Here is a 24818-nt window from a genome sequence, read left to right on the forward strand (position 1 = left end):
TAGAGTCAGCCATTTCTCCAAGGAACCCTGGATTCTAATAGTGGAGAATATTTAGAAATGAAGATCTGGGTGCTGGATGTGCTCATGCTAATGCTTTTAGGCTCTCAGCTGACAAAAATCTAGCTTAATATTGCCAGAATTGCAAATAAAAATGTTGAAGCATGTTATTTATCTGAAATTTAGATACCTACACTCCTGCCAATCCTCATCTACCTATCTTTATATATTAAAACCTATAAGTACCTGCAATTCCTAATCAGTACTGTAGGGTTTATTTTATTTTTCCTCATTTCCTTATTTATAATTTTCTAAAACCTGATTCTATTTATCCTCAGTGTATTTACTAATTTGTTCAATTGTAGAATATAGAGAAAGCAGTCTCAGAATTGCTAACCATGCCTGTGTGGAAAAGAATCCTAGTAGAGCTCAATATTTGTTCCTTAAAAGAGCTTGCTAACAACTGCTTTAGTTACTTGGGTTAGTTCCCTGGTCCCCTTCTGTTTGGATATCTTATTCAGTTGGAATATCTTGTTATTTCTGTTTGTAATGTGTTGTGGAGTGCTCCCATCCATGTTGATTTTATTTATTTGTGTTTGTGAATGTGTGTGTGTGTGTGGGGGTGATTAACATGACTCCTCAAATTAGCAATAAGCAGATAGATGTTTTTAGAAAAATGTCACTCCCTCTTTTTTACCCTATTTCCACTTATGCACTGTGGGTAATTAATTTCATTAATCCCTGGTATATTAGTCAGCCAAAGGGATACTGATGCAAAATACCAGAAATTGGTTGGTTTTTATAAAGGGTATTAATTTGGGGTAGGAGCTTACAGATAACATGCCATAAAGCATAAGTTATTTCTCTCACCAAAGTCTGTTTTCACGTGGTGGAGCAAGATGGCTGCCAAGAGCTGTGAGGGTTCAGGCTTCCTGGGTTCCTCCCTTCCGGGGTCTTGCTTCTCTTTCCTCTGTGAACTTACTTCCTGGGGTTCCAGCTGAAGGCTTCAACATCAAACTCCAACATCAAAACTCCTCACATCAAAAGTTCCAACTCTGTTCTTTGCCATGCCTTTTTTTTTTTTTTCCCCAGATTGGTGTCATTTATTTGTTAAATTATTAAATGTTTCTTTCAGGTTTTGAACTTGGGAACATTTCTTGATAGCCATGGTATCATTTTTTTGTTGTTGTTATGGCATCTGTTTTATTTATTTTGTATTTTTTTGCATTTTTAAAATTAAAGTTAATAGATCACAAAGAATGTTGTATTAAAAAACATAAGAGGTTCCCATATAACCCACTCACCACCCCCCCATCATTTTTATAAATTGTATTCTTTTGAAAAATATACATCTCAAAAAATGTTAACATTAAAAAACATGAGGTTCCCTTATACTCCCCACTTCTCCACCCCACTCCCCCCACACCAGCAAGCTCTCCCATCATTGTGGCACACTCATTGCATTTGGTGAACACATTTTGGAGCACTGCTGCACCACATAGATAATAGTTTACCCTGTAGGTCACTCTCTCCCCCAGTACTTTCAGTGGGTTATGGCAGGGTATATAAAGTCCACCAGGGAAGCGGATGTGGCTCAACTGATACAGCATCCACCTACCATATAGGAGGTCCAGGGTTCAAACCCAGGGCCTCCTGGCCCGTGTGGTTAGCTTGCCCACGTGCAAGGAGTGCGCCCCTCAAGGAGAGCCACCCCACACAAAAAGTGCAGCCTGCCCAGGAGTGGCGCCGCACACACGGAGAGCTGATACAGCAAGATGTTGCAGCAAAAAGAGACACAGATTACCAGAGCCACCGAGAATGCAAGCGGACACAGAAGTACACACAGCAAATGGACACAAGAGAGCAGGCAACGGGGGGTGGGGGTGTGGAGAAATAAATTAAATAAATCTTTAAAAATAAATAAATAAATAAAATCTACCATCTGACCCTGCATTATTATTTAGGAGAACTCAAAGTCCCAAAAATGCCCCCACATCACATTTCTTCTTCCCTCTCCCTACCCTCAGCAACTACTGTGCCCACTTTCTCCACCTCAGTGCTACAATTTCTTCTCTTACTAGTCACAATAGTTTTATAGTAGAATATCAATAAGTCCTCTCTAATCCATATTTTATTCCTCCATTCTGTGGACCCTGGGATGGTGATGTTCACTCCACCTCTATATCAAGAGGGGCCTTAAATTCCACGTGGATGATGGAGGTAATTCCTCTGCTTGCAGTTGTAGGCACTCTTGATTCCCTAGTATGGTGGCTGACCATCTTCACCTCCCTGTTAACTGACTTGGGTAAGTCCAACGAACCAGAGAGTCAGAGTTGCAACTCTGCTGAGGCTCAGGGCCCAGCTGGCACATGGCCAGTCCAGAGATTCAAGTCCCCTGAGTATAAACCATCCCTAGTGCCAACCACAGTTCAGTGAAAGTGCCTTCGCCATGCCTTTTGTCGTGAGTCCCCACCCACCAAGGGGTAGGGACTCAACGCCCTAATGACGTGGCCCAATCAAAGCCCTAATAATAACTCAATCATGCCCTGTAATAGACCAGATTACAAACATAAATTCAATATCTATTTTTGGAATTCATAACTATATCAAACTGCTACATCTGGTTTATTCTTTCTGAGTTTCTTTTTGCTCAAATGAGCAAATACATGTATATTTTCTTATTTCCTTATCCTTGCACAAAAAATAGCATGTCATAGATATTCCTTTGCATGTTGCTTTTTGTACTTAATATATGCTGGAAATTACTCTATCAGTTCATAGAGATCTTAATCCTTTTTTTTTTAAGTTAGAGAAGTTGTAGGTTTACCAAAAAATCATGCAGGAAATATATAGAGTTCCTATTTACCCCCAACCCCTCCTACAGTTTTCCCTATTAACACTTTGCATTAGTGTGATATGTGTTACCATTGATGAAACCGTGTTATTATAGTTATGCTATTAACTATAGTCCATAGTTTACAATAGTATTCACTGTATTGTATAGTCCTATGGTTTTTAAAATTTTTGTTTTAGTAATGTATATACAAACTAAAATTTCCCGTTTGAAATTACACTCAAATATATAATTCAGTGGTATTAATTATATTCACAATGTTATTCACCAGCACCACCTTTCTTTTTGTTTTATTTGTTTCATAGTTGTGTTGTGCTCTTATTATGTGGATGTGCCATATACTCTATGGGTATTAGGTTTGTTTCCAGCATTTTGCAATTACAAACAATGCTGCAATGAATAACCTAGTGTATATGTGGTTTTGTATTGTTGGACATGTATCTCTGGGGCAAATTCTTTGAAATGAGGTTGCTAGGTCAAGAGGTAACTGCATATATAGTTTTGTTAGATGTTGCCTAATTCCCTTCCATATAAGACCAATCAGTTTGCATTCCTATAAGCAGTTTCAGACTGCCTGTTTCCCCACAGCTTCACAAACTGAGTGTATTGTTATACTTTCTTAGTTTTGCTAATGTTATACATGAAGGGTGCTATCTCAGTTTTGTTTTAGTTTGCATGTCTCTTATCATGGAACTACAGTATTTTAAAATTTCATAATAATCCTTTTTTTCATTCATAGACGAAACTGCAAAGGAAATCCGAATTGTTTGGTTGGGATTGGCGAGCATATTTGGTTAGGTGAAATAGATGAAAATAGTTTTCATAACATCGATGATCCCAACTGTGAGAGGAGAAAAAAGGTAAGCTGTAAGTTTCTAAGTGAGTGCTATATGGTATTGCTTAGGGGTTTTTTGGTTTGTTTGTTTTTGCCTATGATCAGAAATCATCACTGGTTTCAGGTAACCAACTTTAAGATAAGCAGTGGAACTTAACACTCTAAACCGTTTAAATTGAAACAGTCCTTAATGGTATTCTTTAAAACAGGTAGCCATGTAATTCAGTAAGCCTTTAATAGGTTTAGGTTTAAATACTGATTCTATGTTTGCTCTAACATTACATGTTTTGTTTTGAACTCTTCTAGAGTCTCTTGAAAGGAGATGGTATTTCAAAGAAACTAGCTTCTGTAAAGATCTATTACTTTGCTTTCTTGGGTTTATATTTTATATATTATAATGTGCATGCAACAGTTAGTTTTACTTTTTAAAAAAACCCATTACTATTTCTTACATTAAAACTTGGCATTCATAAAATAGCCAGCTATGTTGCTGTATATGTATAATGTCTCTTAACAGGAGTAACTCTCTGTAGGTTCAGAAATTCTTATATCTTTGGAAAAATTTCAAACTTTTCCCCAGGTCTCTCAAATCTGTAGGATGAGGAGGAACTTTTCTGAAATTTTACTTCATTATTCTACTGAATACTAGTGGATTAGGAATATAGCAAATGAAAAATCTATATATACATGTTCAAAACTGACTATAGAGTTCACTGTTCTAATTTTAGATTTAATGGCTGGAGAAGAAGCCACATTAGAGCTGAACAGTGGTGCTGTCCTGAGTCTCTTTTGCCTCTGTGCTCAATCTGAAGTGGGGCTGTCATGAAAATTATATCCTAACCCTGGCTGAAAGAGGCTAAGGTGTTTGTACCATGTTGGTTGGGATAGCTTTAAAAAATTTTTAATCTGAAAATTAAAAAATGGTGGTTCTTATTTTTGTTTAAAGGGAAATTGATTTTATTGCAAATTTTGTAATTCTGTAGAACTCATTTGTGGGCCTGACTAACCTTGGAGCCACTTGTTATGTTAACACGTTTCTTCAAGTATGGTTTCTCAACTTGGAGCTTCGGCAGGCGTTATACTTATGTCCAAGTACCTGTGGTGACCACATGATGGGAGATGATATCCAAGAAGAGAAAGGTTAGTGGGGATGGTGGAGCGAGGGCTTTTCTGAGTATATTGCCAGCCAAATCACTTCTGAATCAAGCAAATAGGAGGCTACTGAGTATTCACTATGTGCCAAACATGGTGCTAGGTTCTTTACAAATATTGTTGTGATTCAAGTATACTTATTATTTATGCACCAAAATGTTATTCAAATGAGGAAAGCACATTTGAATATTCTTTATGTAGTTTACAGCTATATTTTTCTTATTCAGTAAACTGTGATTGTAATTATAGTCCATTAATTTTTAGCACAGTTTTGCTGAAGTATAGATTTATTCAGAAGGCAGCAAAATAACAAGCAAAACCTAAATTCCTATTGTATAAAATTAGGTACCGTAGACGCCTTTGGGAGCTGTAGCTTTAATGTATATCCAAGCAATTTTTTTTTTTTCATGTTTCTAAACAAGCAGACTTTTATATTTCATCAAAGTCTTTCACCATTATTCTTTGACCAGGGCACATGCTTCTGATGTTAATCTTAATAGGCACAGTGCAGTGTAGTGAAAAGGGGTTTATGTTAGAAATTATGGTATGTGAGTCCTAGTCCTAGCTGAGCCACTCCCTTATTTTACAGATAGGAAAACCAGCAGAGTATGTTATTTAAGATCTTATTATAGAGGAAGCGGATGTGGCTCAAGTGAATGAGCTCCCGCCTACCACACGGGAGGTCCCGGTTTTGGTTCCTGGTGCCTCCTGGTGAAGCTGAGCAAGACAGCAAGCTGGCATGATGGGCAGGTGCGGCAAGTTGACACAACATGATGGCACAATAGACACACAAAGAAGAAAGACAGTGAGAGACACAACAAAGCAGGGAGCTGAGGTGGTGCAAGTGATTGAGCCCCTCTCTCCCACGGAGGTTCCCGGCTCCATTCCCGGTGTCTCCTAAAGAGAAGACAAGCAGACACAGAGAGCACGCAGACAGCAAGCACAAACAATGAGGGGGATGGGGAATAAGTAAATAAAATAAATCTTAAAAAAAAATATATATATATATATATATATCATACAGTATTCCAAACTATAAACTGAGCATAGGAGTAGATTAAAAACTTACTCCAATACCTTTAAACAACCTGCCTTTGTACCCCAGGAATTAAGATTTTATCTTTATTTTACAAATGAAATATTGCCTTGCTGAAAGTCACAATTGATAGTAAGAAGCTATACTATTCGGTCCAATAAGGAGACAGGCCCTACACAGTAATTCCAACAGAGATAATTTAATATAGAGAATTATTAACTGGAAAAGAGTAATGGGAAATAAGTTAGTAAGAGTTAAAGAGGACTCTAAAAATCAGGAAAAGCAGAGAGAGGGAGCAGCTACTACCCCTAGGGCTGAGAGTGAGCACCTAAGAAAGGACTCCTCACTCCTACTGCTAAGGCCTGAGATCCAGGCCTCTCTGGGGAGAATACTTCCATAGCTCTCTGGATGCCTGAGAAGGCGCTGAAGTGCCTCACTGGTGGGACTTCCTGGAAACTGTCCACAGTGGGGCGATGTGGGGAGGTGTGTACTTCACTGGAGGCTCTGCAGTAGAAAGCTGCCAGAGGAAGGGCTGGGGAAAGCTCTGGGTCCCTGTTTGCTCCAGAAAGCTGGAGCGCTGAATCCTGAAGGATGGCAAGGGAAGCACAATTGAACCTGCAAGAGTAAACGCCTCCTTCTTCCATTGTCCCTCCAGTGCCCTCTGCTGTCTCGGGCCAGCTGACTAAGAAATATTTACAGAGCTCGTCTTTTATTATCACAGTGCAGGCAAAGAGGGGTGGATTTGGAGCTGAGAGATAGTAACTCGCACAGAAGATAAGACTGTAAATCAGGACTTTTAAAGCTCTTGAGATTCATGCTTCCTTTTTGCATACCTCTCCCTGTTCATTAAAACTTGTAGCTCTAAAATTCTAGGACTTTTTATTTTTTTATTTTTACTTTATTTTTTTTTTAATATACTAGGGCCAGGGATTGAACCCAGGACCTTGTATGTGGAAAACTAGTGCTCAATCACTGAGCTACATCAGCTCCCCCAAGTGGAATTTGTTTGTTTGTGTTTTAGGATGTGTCAGGGATTGAACCTAGGACCTCATACGCGGGAAGTACTGCTCAATCACTTGAGCTACATCCACTCCCCTAGGATTTTTAATAGTATATCATTATATTTTTAAGTGTGAATTGCTGTGAATAGATTCCTGTCATTTACTCTATTTTGGGGGACTATGCATTAAAGAGATTAAAGTATTTGGCAATCTTGTGCTCATGGTAAATATAGTACGATATGGTTTTTATCTCTGGGATGGGTGTTTCAGTGTGATAATACCCTCTAGAAAATGTGCCCGTGATTGCCATTGTTTCTGTGATGAATGCACATCCTCTTGCCTTTAAGGGATGTAGCTGTAGACAGCTATGACAGCCTTGTTACTCCAGAAGACATGTGATAGCTAATTTATTCCTTTCAAAATTTAAGACTAATAAAATACAATATAGTTTGGATGTAAAGCTGTTTATGTTCTCATATGAAGAGATAGTGGCATTTTGCAACTTTTTAAAAACAACCTATTTCCCTCTTTTAATAGATTATGAGCCTCAGACAATTTGTGAGCACCTCCAGTACTTGTTTGCCTTGTTGCAAAACAGTAATAGGCGATACATTGACCCATCAGGATTTGTCAAAGCCCTGGGCTTAGACACAGGGCAACAACAGGTAAGAGGCTGCTTTTTTAAAATATTAAAACATACCCAAGTATTCTTTATAATATTTATAAAGGGAAATGAAGCAAAATGGTTTTTAAAACTTTTCTTACTATTCTGAATTGGAGCATTTATTTTCTGTCTAGTATATACATTATACTTGGTTCGGTTTCTGAAAATTCATATGTGGGCACACACTGGTTCAACATAGCTTTAGTCTTTATCCTCAAATGCTAAGATTGGTGCTATAAGTAGTTATGGATTAATTAATTATTTACTGTTTGTAGTAGAAGTTGAAAAGCAAGGTATGATTTTTCTTCTTATTAATCCATGCTTTTTTTGGTAGGATGCCCAAGAATTTTCAAAGCTCTTTATGTCTCTGTTGGAAGATACTTTGTCTAAACAAAAGAATCCAGATGTGCGGAACATTGTTCAACAGCAGTTCTGTGGGGAATATGCTTATGTAACAGTGTAAGTATATTTCAGCTTTTCCATGGTACATTTTATTCCAAGACAACTGCTCATATGTTATCTAATTTTTATTTCAGTTAGACTTTTAGTGACTTATCATGGGACCTGAAATATTTATAGTCGTATGTTTCCAAGGGAACATGTAAACAACTGACTCAATAATTGCAGTTGAACCCTTGTAGGTGTTGGGAACTGTGTCTGGTTGAGCACTTGCCATTTTCTTTGTGACTGTGTGATGTGAGCTGAAAGAGTAAAATTGCCAGCTAGGATCTTTATACAATACTAAGAATAAATGAAAAATACCTTTTAAAATTGGGGAATGTTATTTCCTAATCATAAACTACATAGGGGGAGCAGATGTAGCTCAAGTGGTTGTTGCCTGCTTCCCATGTACAAGGTCCCAGGTTCTATCCCTGGAACCTCCTGAAAAAGCAAAACAAACAAAAAAACTAGCTCTCTTCGGGGAGCAGATACAGCTCAGGGGTTGAGTACCTGCTTCTCATGTACGAGGTCCTGGGTTCAATCTCTAGTACCTCCTAAAAAATAGAAAATATATATAGCCTTACCAATCACTGTGTTTTTATTTATTTATTTATTTTAAAATATACTTAGTATAAATAATTTCTGTGAAAAAGAACTAGTTAAGGTCATAAATACATATTTATATATTTCCATGTTTCTGGGATATAATACAGTAGCACTTTATTGCTTTTCCCTCTGTGATCTTAATTTTATCACTTTATTTTATTATAGTTGCAATCAATGTGGCAGAGAGTCTAAGCTTTTATCAAAGTTTTATGAACTGGAGTTAAATATCCAAGGCCACAAACAGTTAACAGATTGTATCTCGGAATTTTTGAAGGTATTCAAATTTTGGTGTATCTGTTATTTCTGCTCATTAACAGTTAAATATTATTCTGAATGGTATTTTGATTTTATGGATAGATTCATTACTATAGCCTTTTCTACTTAAGAAATGTCTTTTTGTAATGATCTAGAAACTTTATGAATTACAAGGTATGGAACACAAGTTGTGTGTTAAAATAATTTTGTAGTATTTAAAATAATTTTATATGTAAAGTTATGTATGTATGAACATACCTACATTACTGTATCATTAGAGTAGTGGAGTATTTAAGGAAATCCTAAGCTCTGTTATCATAACACTAATTTACCTTTTTGTTTAATAAGAACTAGGTATTTTGTATATCAGTATAGTCATTCTTCAACCGCTCCACTCCATATATTTCTACTTTCTGTACGTTGAGATTTATAGTAACTTGGAAGTGGGTCCTTTTATTGTGAGAAGAAAAGCTGCTAAAAGGAAGCCAAGCATCAGCTGACACATAATATAACATAAGATATTAACTTATTTTAGAGCTTCCTTTCTTAAATTCTTAAAATTCTTTTTGTACTTTCCCTACTCCTCCAGCACATCCACGAGCATGCCCAAAGTAATCATTTATTGAATTCATTCAACTAGATATTTATCTCATGCTTATTAAGTGTCAGGCACTATTTCAGCTGTTGGAGAGAACAATTGTAAATGAAAATGTTTTAAAGGTTTAAGCTACATGAAGTTTATAGTGTAATGTTGTGAGGGTCAGGGAGGACAGTAAAATAAATATAAATATGTACTATGTCAAATATAAGTACTGTAGAGAAAAATAAAGCAGGGATGGGATCTGTTGTAGGGATGAGGATACTCTTGGTTGCAATTTGAAATAAAATAACTGAGGGACTCAGCCATTCAAAAATCAGGGAGAAGAGTGTTCTGGGCAGATGAAATAGAAAGTACAAAGCCTGAGAATGTGCCCAGTGGTTTGAGGAAAATAGCAAGGAGGTCAGTATGGCTGTAGTGAATAAGCCAGGGGAGAATGGTAGAAGACAATGTCCTAGAGGTAACCAAGAGCCATATCACATAGGGTCTTCTCAACCAGTGGTAGGACTTTGCCTTTTATTCTGAGTAGTGAGATGACATGCCATTGGAGGGTTGTTCATTGTTCCCCATAGATAAGATAATGAAAGGCTTATTAACTGAAACTCCTGCTTTGGGGATGAAAGCATTACAGTGGTATGATTTTTTTTTTTACAGGGTAACACTGGGTTCTGTCTTGAGAATAGGCCTTAGGTGGGACAAGAACAGATAGAGGGAAGCCAGCTTGATTTGATGCTGGTTTGGACAAAGGGTTAGCTGAAGATGTGATAAGTAGTTTATGGATTCTAGATTTAGTGTCAAAGTAGAGTAAATTCCTGACAGAATGTGGTGTGCGAGAGAAAGGGGAGCCAAGGATGACTGAGGTTTTGACCTGAGCAACTGGAAGGATAGAGTTGCCAAAACTGAGATGGGTAGGACCATGGATGGCATTACCAAGTTTTGGAAAGAAGTTTGGCTTTTGGTTTTGGTCATGTTACATTTGAGAGATTAGTTCAGGGAAGAAGATGGGACTGGGTGAAATCACTGAGGAGAGAGTTGAGGACCAAGGATTGAGCCCTAGGTCATTCAGACTTTAAGAGCTCAGAGAGAGGTGCAGCAGGCAAAGGATGCTGAGGAGAAATGGCCAGTGAGTTAAGAGGACAACAGGACAGTGTGGTATCTTGGCAATCAAGTGAAGAAAGTGACGGTACCAAAATTGTATTATTTACAATCGTCTGTATCAAAAGGCTGTTAAAGAATTATAAAGGGAAGTTTTTAAAAAGAATGAAACCACCATCAGCTTTAACATTTGATTTTCCTGCACTCCTGTTTTAGTTTTTTCTTATGCATATAGGTCATTAATTTGAACCAAGTATATATATAATTTTGTATTCTGATGCCCATGTGTAATTTCCACCCATTTTCCAATGTTTTTAAATTGATATTGCATCAACATACATATGCTATATCTTTTTAAAAACTACTTCCTTAAAATTTCCAGAAGTGGACTTGAAACAAGTATTTTTAAGATCATACATTTTGAGAAGAGGCATATCAGTTTTACATATCATTGTATACAAACCAATAATGTCACTGTTAAGTAGTGCCTGTTAATCCTGTGCATCCTTCATTATTTATAACAGCTTGATCTTAAACAGTTTGAATGGAACCTAGTAATTAAATTTTACTTCAGAGGTTTTTAGTACTTATTTTAAATCTTTCCATCTTCTAGTTTTTCAAATTTACTAACATATCTTATTCCTGATCAGGAAGAAAAATTAGAAGGAGACAATAGATATTTTTGTGAAAACTGTCAAAGCAAACAGAATGCAACAAGGAAGATTCGACTACTTAGCCTACCTTGCACTCTGAACCTGCAGCTAATGCGTTTTGTCTTTGACAGGTAATATGTGCAAGCAGTAGTGTTCGTTGTTTACGGTGGACTAGGATGTACAGGTTTCACCATAGATAAGATAATAAAAGGCTTATAGATGGAAACTCTAGATGAAAGTTCTAAGTGGAGTCTATCATTTTGAGATGCCAGTATTTCATGATTTTATTGGAGAATTCTTAAACAAGCCAGCCATAGATAATTGAGATCTAGAAAAGCAAGGAATTCTTTATTTTTCATTTTAAGAACTTACTGAAAACAGCAAAGGAAAATTAACTATTTAGGGAGGAACTGAATTACCTTCAAACATTCTGTATTAGTGTATATATTAAGTAGATTTTCTACTCATTACAATGTGTCCCACCCCATCCCCATGGGAATAGATCTCTCATTTTATAAAGTCAAGGCAGTGCTTATACATGTGCATATTTCCTTCTATGCTTTTCTTTTGTGATTAAATTAAAACTTTTCTGGTAATAAGTTATATTTGGAGTCAGCACTTTTAATTCATGCCCTTTAATTTTTATTTGCCCAGTTATAAAACTATTTTACAGTTACTTCTAATCTTATGGGTTTTTGAGCAAGATTGCCAAATGAATCTACCTAGCTACTGTTCAGATTATTAAAATAATTGCTAGAGTTTATACATTGTTTTGAGATTGTTTTAAATATAAATAAAATCATTTCTCCTCTTGGTTAGGCAAACTGGACATAAGAAGAAGCTGAATACCTACATTGGCTTCTCAGAAATTTTGGATATGGAGCCTTATGTGGAACATAAAGGTAATTATTTTACTGAGCAGTAGTGGTTATATGCTCAGTGACTGTAACTTGTGATCTCTTTGTGATGAATACAAAGATATTGAAATATAGTTACCAAAATACTAAAACGAATGATGTACTTATTTTACTTTTGATATTGGGTAAGGCCTTTTTTGGGAAAAACCACATACATAATACATAGGCTGTGATTTATTAGTTTTGTTTATTTAAAATAGAATAGGAACTTAAAATACTTTTGAAGAAATCTATGTGCAGAATCATTCTAGATTTTTAATGTTTTCTCCCCCATCTTTTTCAGTTGCCTTGCCCACAACTACTTTGAAAGCAATTTTTCTTAATGACTTGCCTCCAACTTTTTCTAAAATAGTTCTCTTCTTTTTAATAGAAACAATAGCTTTTTAGTTATGCATTCATAGCTCCTTGGTTTATGTAAGTTTTTTAATATTTAATTTTGGTAACATTTTGTAGAATATGCACAGGTGGTTTTTGGAAGGCTGTGGCTAAGCTGGTTTTCACAGAAGGGCGCAGTATACTGGGGAGTATCAGCTCTGAGTACCCAGAATGCAGTAGGTATCCATCAGTATATTTTGCAGAGGGAATATGGTGAATTGAATAAGAGAATATCTCCTACATTACTTTTATAAAACTAAGTTGTTGTTTAATCTTAGGTGACATGATTTCTGCCAGTTGCATAAAGATAGCACTAATGTTACAAGTCAGTCAGGCTCAGGATATAAACTCTTATTCAAAGTTTCTTTTACTTTCCCCTTTCTCCCTCCCTAGGTGGGAACTATGTGTATGAACTCAGCGCAGTCCTCATACACAGAGGAGTGAGTGCTTATTCTGGCCACTACATCGCTCATGTGAAAGATCCACAATCTGGTGAATGGTATAAATTTAATGACGAAGATATAGAAAAGATGGAGGGGAAGAAGTTACAACTGGGGATTGAGGAAGATCTAGGTAAAACCTTTAAGTTGTGAGTGCCTTTTAAAATATAACTTTTTTTAAACTGGAAATATTTGTGATAAATCATTATGGCCCAAAATTGTAATAAACTGTCAAGGATATTTGCATTTCTTAAGTACCCATAAAATCTTTGGGCATTTTATGTTAAAAATGCCTGATTTTTTCTAATACTGATTTTGCTCCAGAGATGGTTTCCATAATGTCATAATCAGTAAAGTTTGAAGGGAAATTTTCAGTTTTCAGTTACCAGGTTAATTGGGGAGGTGGGGAGTAGGAGAGGTATGGGGCTAAAAAATGATGAATAGTGCATTTAATATAATAGGATTTGTAGTCCTTTTCTCTGGGTAGGAAGTTTAGTTGGAGGTAATAATTATAGCAGTGGGGCTTTGCTCTGAGGTATTTTCTGCTCCTCCCTATTAAATATCTAATCTCATCCCTGGATTGTGAAGCAAGTGAGCTGCTTGCTGTTTTGTAGCAATGAGGTCTGCCATAGAAAGTTCTTCTACTAGTTTGTAGTTCTTATTACTTTGGTAAATAGGCCAAAATTTCTATTTATTCCCCCAAAGAGACAAATCTTCCAGTAGGATCTATCTTAGTTGAGTTTTTCAGCGCTTTCTTTTCACATGTCATTTTGGGATAAGGTTGGTACTGTGGGAACTAAATAGAAGAAAAGGAATGGGAGTAGGTATGTGTCTTCTACGCTGTTCTTTCTTAATGGATTAGAGTCACTTTTCTAAGGTTGACTTTCAAAGTATTTGAATATACTCTATATATCTTCGGGGAATGGTTGTAGCTCAGGTTGAGCACCTCATACCCATATATGAGGTCCTGAGTATAGAAAATACCCAGTATATATCTGTGTAGGTATTCATGTGGTTTAGGGGATTTTCAACTTTTAAATCACATTTATATGTCTTTAGACTTTCAGCAGTATTGCTGCCATTTTACCTAAGTAATACTCAAGTTCTTAACATTTGCTTTCAGATTTTTGTTATTGTGGTAGTCTTAGTAAAGCAAAATTGAAATTAGTTTTAAATTATAAATAATTTTATCTTGGTTTTATTTAACTTTTTTTTACTGCAGCTTATTTACTCTAGCTTAATCTTAGAGAATTGTAGGATTAAAAGCATTGTTACAGCAGTCCTTTTGCTCTTCTACAATTGGGTAGTTCTTAGTTTTAAAACAGTTCAGGAGAAAGAGACCTCACATCTATCAGTATTTCAGTCCATTGTTTTAATACCTCTCATTTTTTTTTTTTAAAGATTTATTTTTATTTATTTAATTCCCCTCCCCTCCCCCGGTTGTCTGTTCTCTGTGTCTTTTTGCTGCGTCTTGTTTCTTTGTCCGCTTCTGTTATTGTCAGCGGCAGGAGAAGTGTGGGCGGAGCCATTCCTCAGCAGGCTCCTCGGCAGGCTGCTTCCTCCTTCGCGCTGGGTGGCTCTCCCTATGGGTGCACTCCTTGCGTGTGGGGCTCCCCCACGCGGGGGACACCCCCGCGCGGCACGGCACTCCCTGCACACATCAGCACTGCGCATGGGCCAGCCCCACATGGGTCAAGGAGGCCCAGGGCCCGAACCGCGGACCTCCCATGTGAATACCTCTCATTGTTAACTTCTGTTGCAGCTTTTATCTGTTTTCTTTTTACCGAAAATGGAAAATACTTATTCATTAAATTCCATTTGTCTTCCATTACTGTATTCTTTTGCAGACTTTTATAAATCATTTATAGTCTAGTCTTTATAGAGTAATGAACATCTTAAATCTTAGTAATTTTCAGTTAGAAATGACTAACCTCCTCTTCCCTATACATGCCCCTGGTTTATTATTATCATTTTTATATCATTTATATATGAATATACATAAACACTACATGTGTAGTCAAAGTTTTGAACTTAAAAAGCAAACATGCATAATATCATACAGGAGTCCCAGACATCAACCCACCACCCACACCTTGCATTATTGTGAGATGTTTGTTACAAATTTATGAAAGAATATCATCAAAATCTTAGTACTAACTATAGTCCATAGCTTACATTTGGTGAATTTTTTCCCCAACCCACCCCTTTTTTTTTAAAAAAGATTTATTTTATTTATTTCTCTCCCCTTCCCCCCTGCTGTCTGCTCTCTTTGTCCATTTGCTGTGTGTTCTGCGTCCATTTGCTTTATCAGGAGGCACTGGAAATCTGTATCTCTTTTTGTTGCATCATCTTGCTCCGTCAGCTCTCCATGTGTGCGGCACCACTCCTAGGCGGACTGTGCTTTCTTCACGCAGGGCACCTCTCCTTGCAGGGTGCACTCATTGCACGTGGGGCACCCCTACACGGGAGCACCCTGCGTGGCATGGCACTCTGCACGTGGCAGCACTGCACATGGGCCAACTTACCACACAGGTCAGGAGGCCCTGGGGATCGAATCCTGGACCCTCCATATGGTAGGTGGACGCTCTGTCAATTGAGCTATGTCCATTTCCCCTATTTTTTTAAAATATACTTTTATTACAGAACTCGTGAACTTACAAAACAATCATGCTCACATACAGCACCCGTCCATTAACACACCATACTGTAGTGGAATATTTGTTACGGATTATGAGATAGTATCCTCAGACTGCTACCACTAGCCATGGTCCGTAGTGTACATCTGACACACTTTTTCCACACTCCCCCATTATCAACACTACATCTTTGGCATAGATGCATGAATATTACAGTATTGCTGTTAACCACAGGCCATAGGTCACTCCAGTTGTATTTTTCCCATGCTTCTCCACATTCCTACCACCCTGCAATAGTGATGTATATCTGCTCTCGCTCACAAAAGGCACTCTTATATCTGTACCATCAACCACAATTCTCATCCACTTCTGGGTTTGCCATGTTATTCAGTCCCTAGATTATTCTCTTGCTTTTTTTCAATTGACATTTAAATCTCTAGGCTACCCTTTCAGCCACATTCCCATTTATAAACCACCGTTACTCACTATAATGTTTTACCATCAACTCTATATATTTCCACACTTTCACAGTAAAGTTAATTAAAACTTCTAATACACTAAGCATCAGTAGTCCTTCTCAGTCTTCCTCTTATCTCCTTTAAGAATCTACCACCATTTAAAAAAAAAAAAAAGGCCCGCGGTTCAGGCCCCAGGCCTCCTTGACCCGTGTGGAGCTGGCTCATGCGCAGTGCTGATGCGTGCAAGGAGTGCCATGCCACGCAGGGGTGTCCCTCGCCTAGGGGAGCCCCACGTGCAAGGAGTGCGCCCATGGGGAGAGCCGCCCAGCGCGAAGGAGGGAGCAACCTGCCGAGGAATGGCGCCGCCCACACTTCCCGTGCTGCTGACGACAACAGAAGCAGACAAAGAAACAAGACGCAGCAAAAAGACACAGAAAACAGACAACCGGGGGAGGGGAGGGGAATTAAATAAATAAAAAATAAATCTTTAAAAAAAAAAAAAAAGAATCTACCACCTACCACCAGGTCTTGAAGATGTTTTACTTCTTCTAGAAATGTTATGATTCTTGCTTTCATATTTAGGTTTTTGATCAATTTTGAGTTAATTTTTGTATAAGGTATGAGATAGGGGTCCTTGTTTCTTTTGGCTATGGATATCCCATTCTCCCAGCACCATTTGTTGAATAATGGACTATTCTGCCCGAGCTGGGTGGGTTTGACAGGCTTGTCAAAAATCATTTGACTATAGATGTGATGATCTGTTACTGAACCATAAGTTCAGTTCCATTGGTCTATGTGTCTGTGTTTATGCCAGTACAATGTGGTTTTTACCACTATAACTAGGTAATATGATTTAAAAGTCTGGATGTGAAAATCATCCAATTTTGTCTTTCCTTTTTAAGATGTTTCTGGCTATTTGGGACCCCCTATCCTTCCATATAATTTTTATTTATTTATTTCTCCCCCCCCACCCCCAGTTGTCTGCTCTCTGTGTCCATTCGCTTTGTGTTCTTCTGTGACCACTTCTATCCATAAGCAGCACTGGGAATCTTTGTTTCTTTTTGTTGCATCATCTTGTTGTGTCATTCTTGGGCAGGCTGCACTTTCTTTCGCGCTGGGCGGCTCTCCTTCCGGGGTGCATTCCTTGTGTGTGGGGCTCCCCTACGCAGGGGACACCCCTGCGTGGCATGGCACTCCTTGCGCACATCAGCACTGCACGTGGGCCAGCTCCACACGAGTCAAGGAGGCCTGGGGTTTGAACCGTGGACCTCCCATGTGGTAGGTGGACGCCCTATCCATTGGGTCAAGCCCGCTTTCCTTTCCATATAAATTTGATAATTTTATTTTCCATTTATTTAAAAAATGCTGATGGAATTTTTATTGGGATTTTATTGACTGTGTTCTATCAGTTTGGATATAATTGATATCTTAGCGATATTTAGTCTTTTAATCCATGAGCTTGGAATGTTCTTACAATTATTAGGTCTTTTTTTTTTTCTTTTAACAATGCGTTGTAGTTTTCTGAATGCAAGTGCTTTACATCCTTGGTTAGGTTTATTCCTAAATATTTGATTCTTTTAGTTGTTATTGTAAATGGAAATTTTTTCCTGACTTCCTCCTCAGATTGTGTATTACTAGATTGTGTATTAATAGTGTCTTTTAAAGTCTGTTTCATCTGATAATAGGTATAGATACTCCATCTGTTTTTTTTTTTTTGTTTGTTTGTTTGTTTTTGATTACTGCATGCGGGGAATCTTTTTCCAGCCTTTCAATTTAAATCTATTGGTATCCTTGGGTTTAAGAAGAGTCTCTTTTAGACAGCATATAGATGGCTTATATTTTCTTAACCATTCCATCAGTCTTTGTCTTTTGATTGGGGCTTTTAATCCATTAACATTCAGTGTTATTACTGTAACACCCATTTTGACTTTTGGGTTTTATATGTCATGTTTTATTTTTACTACTCTTTTAAGACTCTTAGTTACTTTTATTGATATAATCTGCATTTCTAGCCTCTCTTCTAGGCCTCTCTCTCCTGTCTTGTCTTTTCAGGCTCTAGCACACCCTGTAGTATTTCCTACAAGGCTGGTCTCTGTTATAAACTCTCAGTTTCTGTCTGTCTATGAATATTCTGAACTTGCCCTCATTTTTGAAAAACAGTTTTGCTGGATATAAGATTCTTGGCTGGAAGTTTTTCTCTTGCAGTATCTTAAATATATCATACCACTATCTTCTTGCTTCCATGGTTTCTGATGAGAAATCAGCACTTGAGAAATCTTATTGGGTATCCCATATATATTATGCATTGCTTTTCTCTTGCTGCTCTCAGAATTTTCTCTTTGTCTTTCACATTTGACATTCTGATTAGTATGTGTCTCAGAGTCTATCTATTCAGATTTATTCGGATGGGAGTATGTTGTGCTTCTTGGACCAGGAATCTCTATGTCCTTCAATAGGGTTGGGAAATTTTCTACTGTCATTTATTCAGATATTCCTTCTGCCCCCTTTCCCTTCTCTTCTCCTCCTGGGACACCCAGGACACGTAAGTTTGCACGTCTCTTGCTGTTGTTTAGTTCCCTGAGACCTTGTTCAATTTTTTCCATTCTTTTCTTCATCTATTCTTTTGTATGTTTGCTTTCAGAGGACATGTCTTTCGAGCTCACCAGTTCCTTCTTCTGCATCCTCAAGTATGCTATTATTTAGTTCCAGTGTGTTTTTAATTTCATTTATTATGTCTTGCATTCCTGTAAGATCTGCAATTTTCTGTGAATGCTTTCAAATTCTTCTTTTGCTCATCCAGTGTCTTCTAAATATCCTTAATCTCTTTAGCCATTTCATTGAATTTATTAAGCAGATTTATGTGAACATCTATGATCAGTTGTCCCAACTCCTTTATGTCATCTGGAGGCTTATCTTGTTTCTTTAACTGGGCCATATCTTCCTGTTTCTTGGTGTGGAGTGTAATTTTTTGTTGGTGTCTGGGCATCTGGCTTACTAGATGTATTTATTCTGGGTGCAGTTTTTCTCTCTTAGTTTAGGGCTTTCTTGCCCTTTCTCCCTTGCTGGTTGTGTAGTAGGAGCCAAAGATGTAGTTAGTGCTGTAAGCTGTGGAGGCTCAAGCTGCCCACATTGCCCCAGGGACTGATGAAGCGTCTCCCACCTTTCTCCTTTGTCAGGAGTAGGGATGGAGCCACAGCTGTGTATAGTAATCCAAGTCATGCAATGCCCCTGATGTTTTAATTCCCTGTGACAATGATTGCCAGACTTTCTTGCTCATATATTCTTTATGAGAATATTGAGCAGCTTTGTATCCTCTTGCTATATTATAAATACTGAAACTGAAGCAGCAACATCACTCTTTTAAAAGTGTCCTAGTGAAACTAAATAGCATAAGGAAATTAAATACCCACCATTATACTGTTAAAAGATACATGAATAGCTCTTCTTTTATAGTAGAACATTTTTCATACTTCCCTTTTCTCCTATACTAGTATTTCCATTATACTTAACCTACAGAATTTTATTCTAATGGCAATTCTAAATTTTCTGTGACCGTAAAACTCTAGTTTTTTAAGTTCTTCTACATTGAATGTTTTTTTATTATGACTATTACTACACGATTGATCAAGCCAATACAATAAATACATAATAAATTTTACTAACTTGAACACAGTAACATTTTACTGTAAATATTTATCTTTTAATGAGACACATTAGACTTTTTTTTAAGATTTTCTTTTTAAATTTATTTCCCCTTCCCTCCCCGCCCTCCCCCCCCAGTTGTCTGCTCTCTGTGTGCATTCCCTGTGTGTTCTTCTGTGTCTGCTTGCATTCTTGTCAGTGGCACTGGAAATCTGTGTCTCTTTTTGTTGCTTCATCTTGCTGCATCAGCTCTCCATGTGTGCGGCACCACTCCTCGGCAGGCTGTGTTTTTTTCACGCAGGGCGGCTCTCCATGTGGGGCACACTCCTTGCGCGTGAGGCTCCCCTACATGGGAACACCCCTATGTGGCATGGCACTCCTTGCACGCATCAGCACTGGGTGTGGGCCAGCTCACCATATGGGCAAGGAGGCCCTGGGTTTGAACCCTGGACCTTGCATGTGGTAGCGGATGCTCTATCCATTGAGCCAAATCTGCTTCCCAGCCTTTTCTTAATAAAGGTATAAGCACTGAGGAAACTTGTTCCCATATGTAGATGGGAAAGATTGAATTATTCTAGCCATGTCATTCAGTTCTTCCTTCTTAGTTAATGCTAAAATACATTGTGATCTATAAGAAGAGCATTATGTCTGATGATCTATCAGTTTTAGTTTGATTTTAATTTTTGAAAACAAGGGATTGAAATGATCTGACTTGCAATCAGGTCCTCTACCTTGATACAAATATTTTTAATTGTTATTTTTACACAGTGGCGTGTGCACCATTATCAAATGAATGAGAGGTTATGTTTTTCTTTTAAAGTGGCAGACAAGTGATTGTGAAAGGGAGGTTGAAAATCATTGTGAAACCTCAACGTTAAGGCAGATCAATTTTAGAAAAGTATGTAGTGAATTGAGAATCTGGTAATGGATTTTCTCAGAATTATCCATGACTTCAGACTCCTGGGAAAGTTACCTGGGATACGTAAACCCAATTTGAAGATCATTTGTCTTCTAAAACACTTAATAACATTTTCCTCTTGCTACTGAATTCATAGAGATTAGTGGCTAATCATTTTTGCTCATTAGCATTCTATTCCATTTTTATGAACATGTGTTTATATTTCTTTGGTCAAGTAAATTACCTCAAAATTAATTCTGTAATTTAAAACTAACTTTAAAATTAACTCAAGGTACTTTCTTTTTTCCGTTTTTTTCTCATGAAAAGAAGTACTTTTCCTCTTTTAAAAATAGAATGTGAGTGGTAAGGGTAACAGTAAACTTGTTTAAATATTAAAAATCTAAAGAGCCTGTTAAATATACTTGTATGGCTTTTTCCTGTTTTACTTTCATGTTCAAGTATGTATTTTAGAAATTGTTTTCTCTGGGTCCCCTCCTTCCCCTCCCTTATGAGAAAGAATGAACAAACTGTAGGCATGATAGTTAATCAATCTTTTGATTTCTCTACCTCAGCAGAACCTTCTAAGTCCCAGACACGTAAACCCAAGTGTGGCAAAGGAACTCACTGCTCTCGAAATGCGTACATGTTGGTTTATAGACTGCAAACTCAAGAAAAGCCCAACACAACTGTTCAAGTGCCAGGTAGGCAGTTTTCTGAAATTATATAAGGCAAATGTTTTACATCACCATGCTCAGAGGTCAACAGCAAGCAACAGATTGCTTTATAGATTATATATGTTGAGTCCATATGGTAATTGTTGGTGAAGGTGCATATTAATCATAAATTTGTTTTAAAGTAGCAAGTTTTTAAAATAAAGTAGCTATTGACGGAACTATTGCACTGCCCCTCCTTCCCCCAAGAAAAGCAGAAGCGTTTAAAAGAAGATACTCCCCAAAGTTGTCAAGGCATGTATTTGAAAAACAAGGTGATTTTTTTTTGGTTATTCAGTTTGCAGAGACTTGTGAATTTTAGCTAGTTATATACTGTTCCATGCCCTGTGGCATCATTTGTTTTGAAGTGGTGTTTCTGAGCCATTTGATGATTCTGGGTGGCTGATGATGTCCTGGAGAACCAGGTTGGGGGAATCACCTAGTATTATTCCAGTGGTTGTCTTCAGTTTTACTTCTACCTTCAGATTGAAGGGCTCTAGCATATGGGGGAGGCCACAATGAGAAGTTGCCACAAATTTCTTGTTCATTATTTGGTAGTTTAGAAATCACCATGGTTTTGTGTCTTTGAAAACCAGAATAAAGTTGTTTCTTATCTTTCTGATTTGAATAGCCTTTCTTCAAGAGCTGGTAGATCGGGACAATTCCAAATTTGAGGAGTGGTGTATTGAAATGGCTGAGATGCGTAAGCAAAGTGTGGATAAAGGAAAAGCAAAACACGAAGAGGTTAAGGAGCTGTACCAAAGGTTACCTGCTGGAGCTGGTCTGTAAGATATTCTGGGACAGCACTGTTGCCATTAAGTGCCTTGTTTTTTTTGTGTTCGCAACTGTGTATGAACAACTTTTTCTTACCTTTTTTCTATTAAAGTCTCCTTATGCACTGCAAAATTACTATGTAAACCATTGATAATGTGTAGCATTTCATATAGTTTTCATTTTCATGTACTTTTAAAAATGGGAAGCTGTTAATAAATTACAAGGTGTAGGTCAGCTCTCTGCATACACATCTCTTGTAGATATTTTTATTGTGTGAGAGATTAAAATCTGATTTGGTTAATATGAAAGCAAAGTGCCTATTCTCCTTCCTTGCATATGTTGTGCCCTAACCATATTAGCAGGCATTCCTTCAATGCAGACTATTTTTTATGATGCCATTAGATTAATTTGAAACTGAATAGAGATTATTATGCTAGAGTAAAAAAGCTTTCTGCTGATCCCTAATTTCTTAAGAATTATCCAACCTAATCCAGCTCATCTCTTCACTGTGTTTACTCAGGTTAATTTAGTACCTCAAAAAAAGAAATCTTAAAAATCTTTTAAGCTGATAGTGCCATTTGTAAAAATTCTTGTTCTTAGTCATTTCATAGACATGAATTTACCCAAGCCCAACTTCTACTTAAAGAGAGGCAATAGAGTCCTAACTTTAGAAAATAAATACTCAAGCATAATTATAATTGTGTTTTGTTTTTTTGATATCTTAATTTTTCTATTACTAATATAACTAACAAAAGATGAATATAAATACTATATCTGTAAGAATAGCTTTTAGAAGAATTGGGCTGACCTTAATTTTACTAGAAATGATTTGAAAATGAACCCATGATTCAAATTTTCTATAGGCCTTTGTTCAAAGGAGATGGGACCTAGAAATCAATTTTCTGAACTTTATTCAGTTTCTTGTACAAATAAACTAGAGAAATGAATTTACTGTGTCTAAAAGAAAATGCAGTTTTAGACCACTCTAAAACTACATGGTCCAAAGATGTTATATGTCAGGTTAACATTGCCCTTCTTTTGGCTCTTTTTACTCAGTCTAAAAGAGTCTGTGCTTATTCTTTAAGAATATGCCTGTATGTCATCTATACTCACGCTAATTTTCTGTATACAGTAAACTTACATAATGGGAAGTCCATGCTGTCCTAAAATTTTGTAAGGTCTTAAAGTTAAAGTCGGTGTTTTATGCTGCCTGTCTTTTGTTATGCATTTTCTAAATCTTCCCTGTTTAAAAAGGCTCACTTATCCTAAAATCTCAGCTTCACTGGTAACATGACCCTGTTGGCCCTTTTTATTTAAATTGAAATATGCTTAAATTGTCTCTAGATAAAGCATTTCAAATATTTTTGATGCAGTGATTGTTTTAGACTTGATCACTTTCTAAAAGAAAATTTCCTGTGTTCTAAATTTAGTCATTGTTTTAAAACTAGAACTAACTTTGAACCAAAATGTACATTTTTCCTTTGGCAGATATCTTAATTTCTTACATGGTTCATCAAATGCTGAGATTTTTATACGGTCTATTACCAGCTGAATAGTTAGATGGAATTCTCCTTTTTGGTAGTTGATTTTCTGTGTCTTTAGAAGACAATACTCAGGTAGTTTACTGAATTACAATTCATAGGGAGTATCTTTGAGAGCCTGTCAGGAGCCTTTCTCTAATGCAGAAACAGCTCTTTGTATGCTATAGTATAAAAAATTTTGCCACAAACAGAATCTGCCTTAACCACAACCTCTTGGCAGAGGTTGATGATGCTACTCTTTTATAGTGATAGAGATCAAAAATGGAAAGATAAAAGGACCTCTGTGACCACAGTCATTCTTATTTCTGTGGATTCCCGTAGCACACTAACACAAAATCTGGAAAATTCTGGTAGAATTTATAAGTATGGTGTGAGATCTGAATGATGGACCCAGTCTCTGCTCAGCTCCTTCTTATTTTAAAATCATATGTGATTTTTCTAATATTTGTAGTTTACATTGAATTCATAGTAGACTATTCAAAACCAGAATAGTAAACTGTACTTGAACATTTTCTGTGGGCTTCTAGTAGGGATTGAAAAGTTTTGTCTTGAACTAATGGTCCTTGAGTCACATTGCTCTGTGGCTCAGGGTTACACTCACTCTGGGCTTTGGAATTCCAGCAGACACCCCCTGGCCAGGAGCGCTTTGAGCTCTTTTAGTTTTCCTAGATTCCTTTCCTTGTAAGGGTCAGGATTCTAATAGCTTATTCTTTCAGTTAGTAATAGCAGGTATTGTCCTCTAGTCAGCCCTTCCCGGCTGCTTGGGAGACGAGAACACCTAGCAAATTATTTTTGAATATTGATCTGTACTAAAACTTGTCTTTCCTCCTTTGAGAGCCTTCAGATTATTAAACTTTTAATCTGTATGACTATACTTGTGAAAAGATTAGGTTTGCTAAGACTTTAATTTTATTCTCTTGGATAGAACGCATTATCTTTGTGTTCTTAAGATAACCTACTCTATTCCTGGCAGATTAAACTGGATAAATGATGCAAAATCAGGAGATATTTTGAATATATTTAACCATACTGTTATATGTTATAAAATGCCACAGTGTGTTACCTGTACTACATCTTAAGGTCTCCTCTTTTATATATTGTGTGAACGTGTAATTAACTTTTCTATATCTCTTTTCTTCCAAAAAGCTCAAAATGCTTCACATATCTTATCTTTTACACTCAACAACATCCCTGTGAGGTAGGTAGAAGGCAGGTATTATTACCTTCATTTTACAAATAA

At 37.0% G+C, this 24818-nt stretch overlaps 1 protein-coding gene across 2 annotated transcripts in view; it reads left to right on the plus strand.

Annotated features, from left to right (window-relative positions):
• The window catches only part of USP48 (ubiquitin specific peptidase 48), a 125706-nt gene that overhangs the window by 47246 nt on the left and 53642 nt on the right, over positions 1-24818 (plus strand). Inside the window, exons 2-11 of one of the 2 annotated variants that reach the window (XM_058304170.2) lie at positions 3591-3711; positions 4670-4826; positions 7413-7540; positions 7874-7998; positions 8752-8860; positions 11185-11318; positions 12007-12089; positions 12873-13052; positions 21126-21254; positions 21895-22044. In XM_058304170.2, coding sequence (XP_058160153.1) covers positions 3591-3711; positions 4670-4826; positions 7413-7540; positions 7874-7998; positions 8752-8860; positions 11185-11318; positions 12007-12089; positions 12873-13052; positions 21126-21254; positions 21895-22044 — 1316 coding nt within the window. The remainder of the gene's footprint in view (positions 1-3590; positions 3712-4669; positions 4827-7412; positions 7541-7873; positions 7999-8751; positions 8861-11184; positions 11319-12006; positions 12090-12872; positions 13053-21125; positions 21255-21894; positions 22045-24818) is intronic. The other variant, XM_058304171.2, reaches the window with a different exon arrangement.

Source organism: Dasypus novemcinctus, chromosome 9 (genome assembly GCF_030445035.2).
Source record: "Dasypus novemcinctus isolate mDasNov1 chromosome 9, mDasNov1.1.hap2, whole genome shotgun sequence".
In the NCBI taxonomy this organism is placed as follows: domain Eukaryota; kingdom Metazoa; phylum Chordata; class Mammalia; order Cingulata; family Dasypodidae; genus Dasypus; species Dasypus novemcinctus.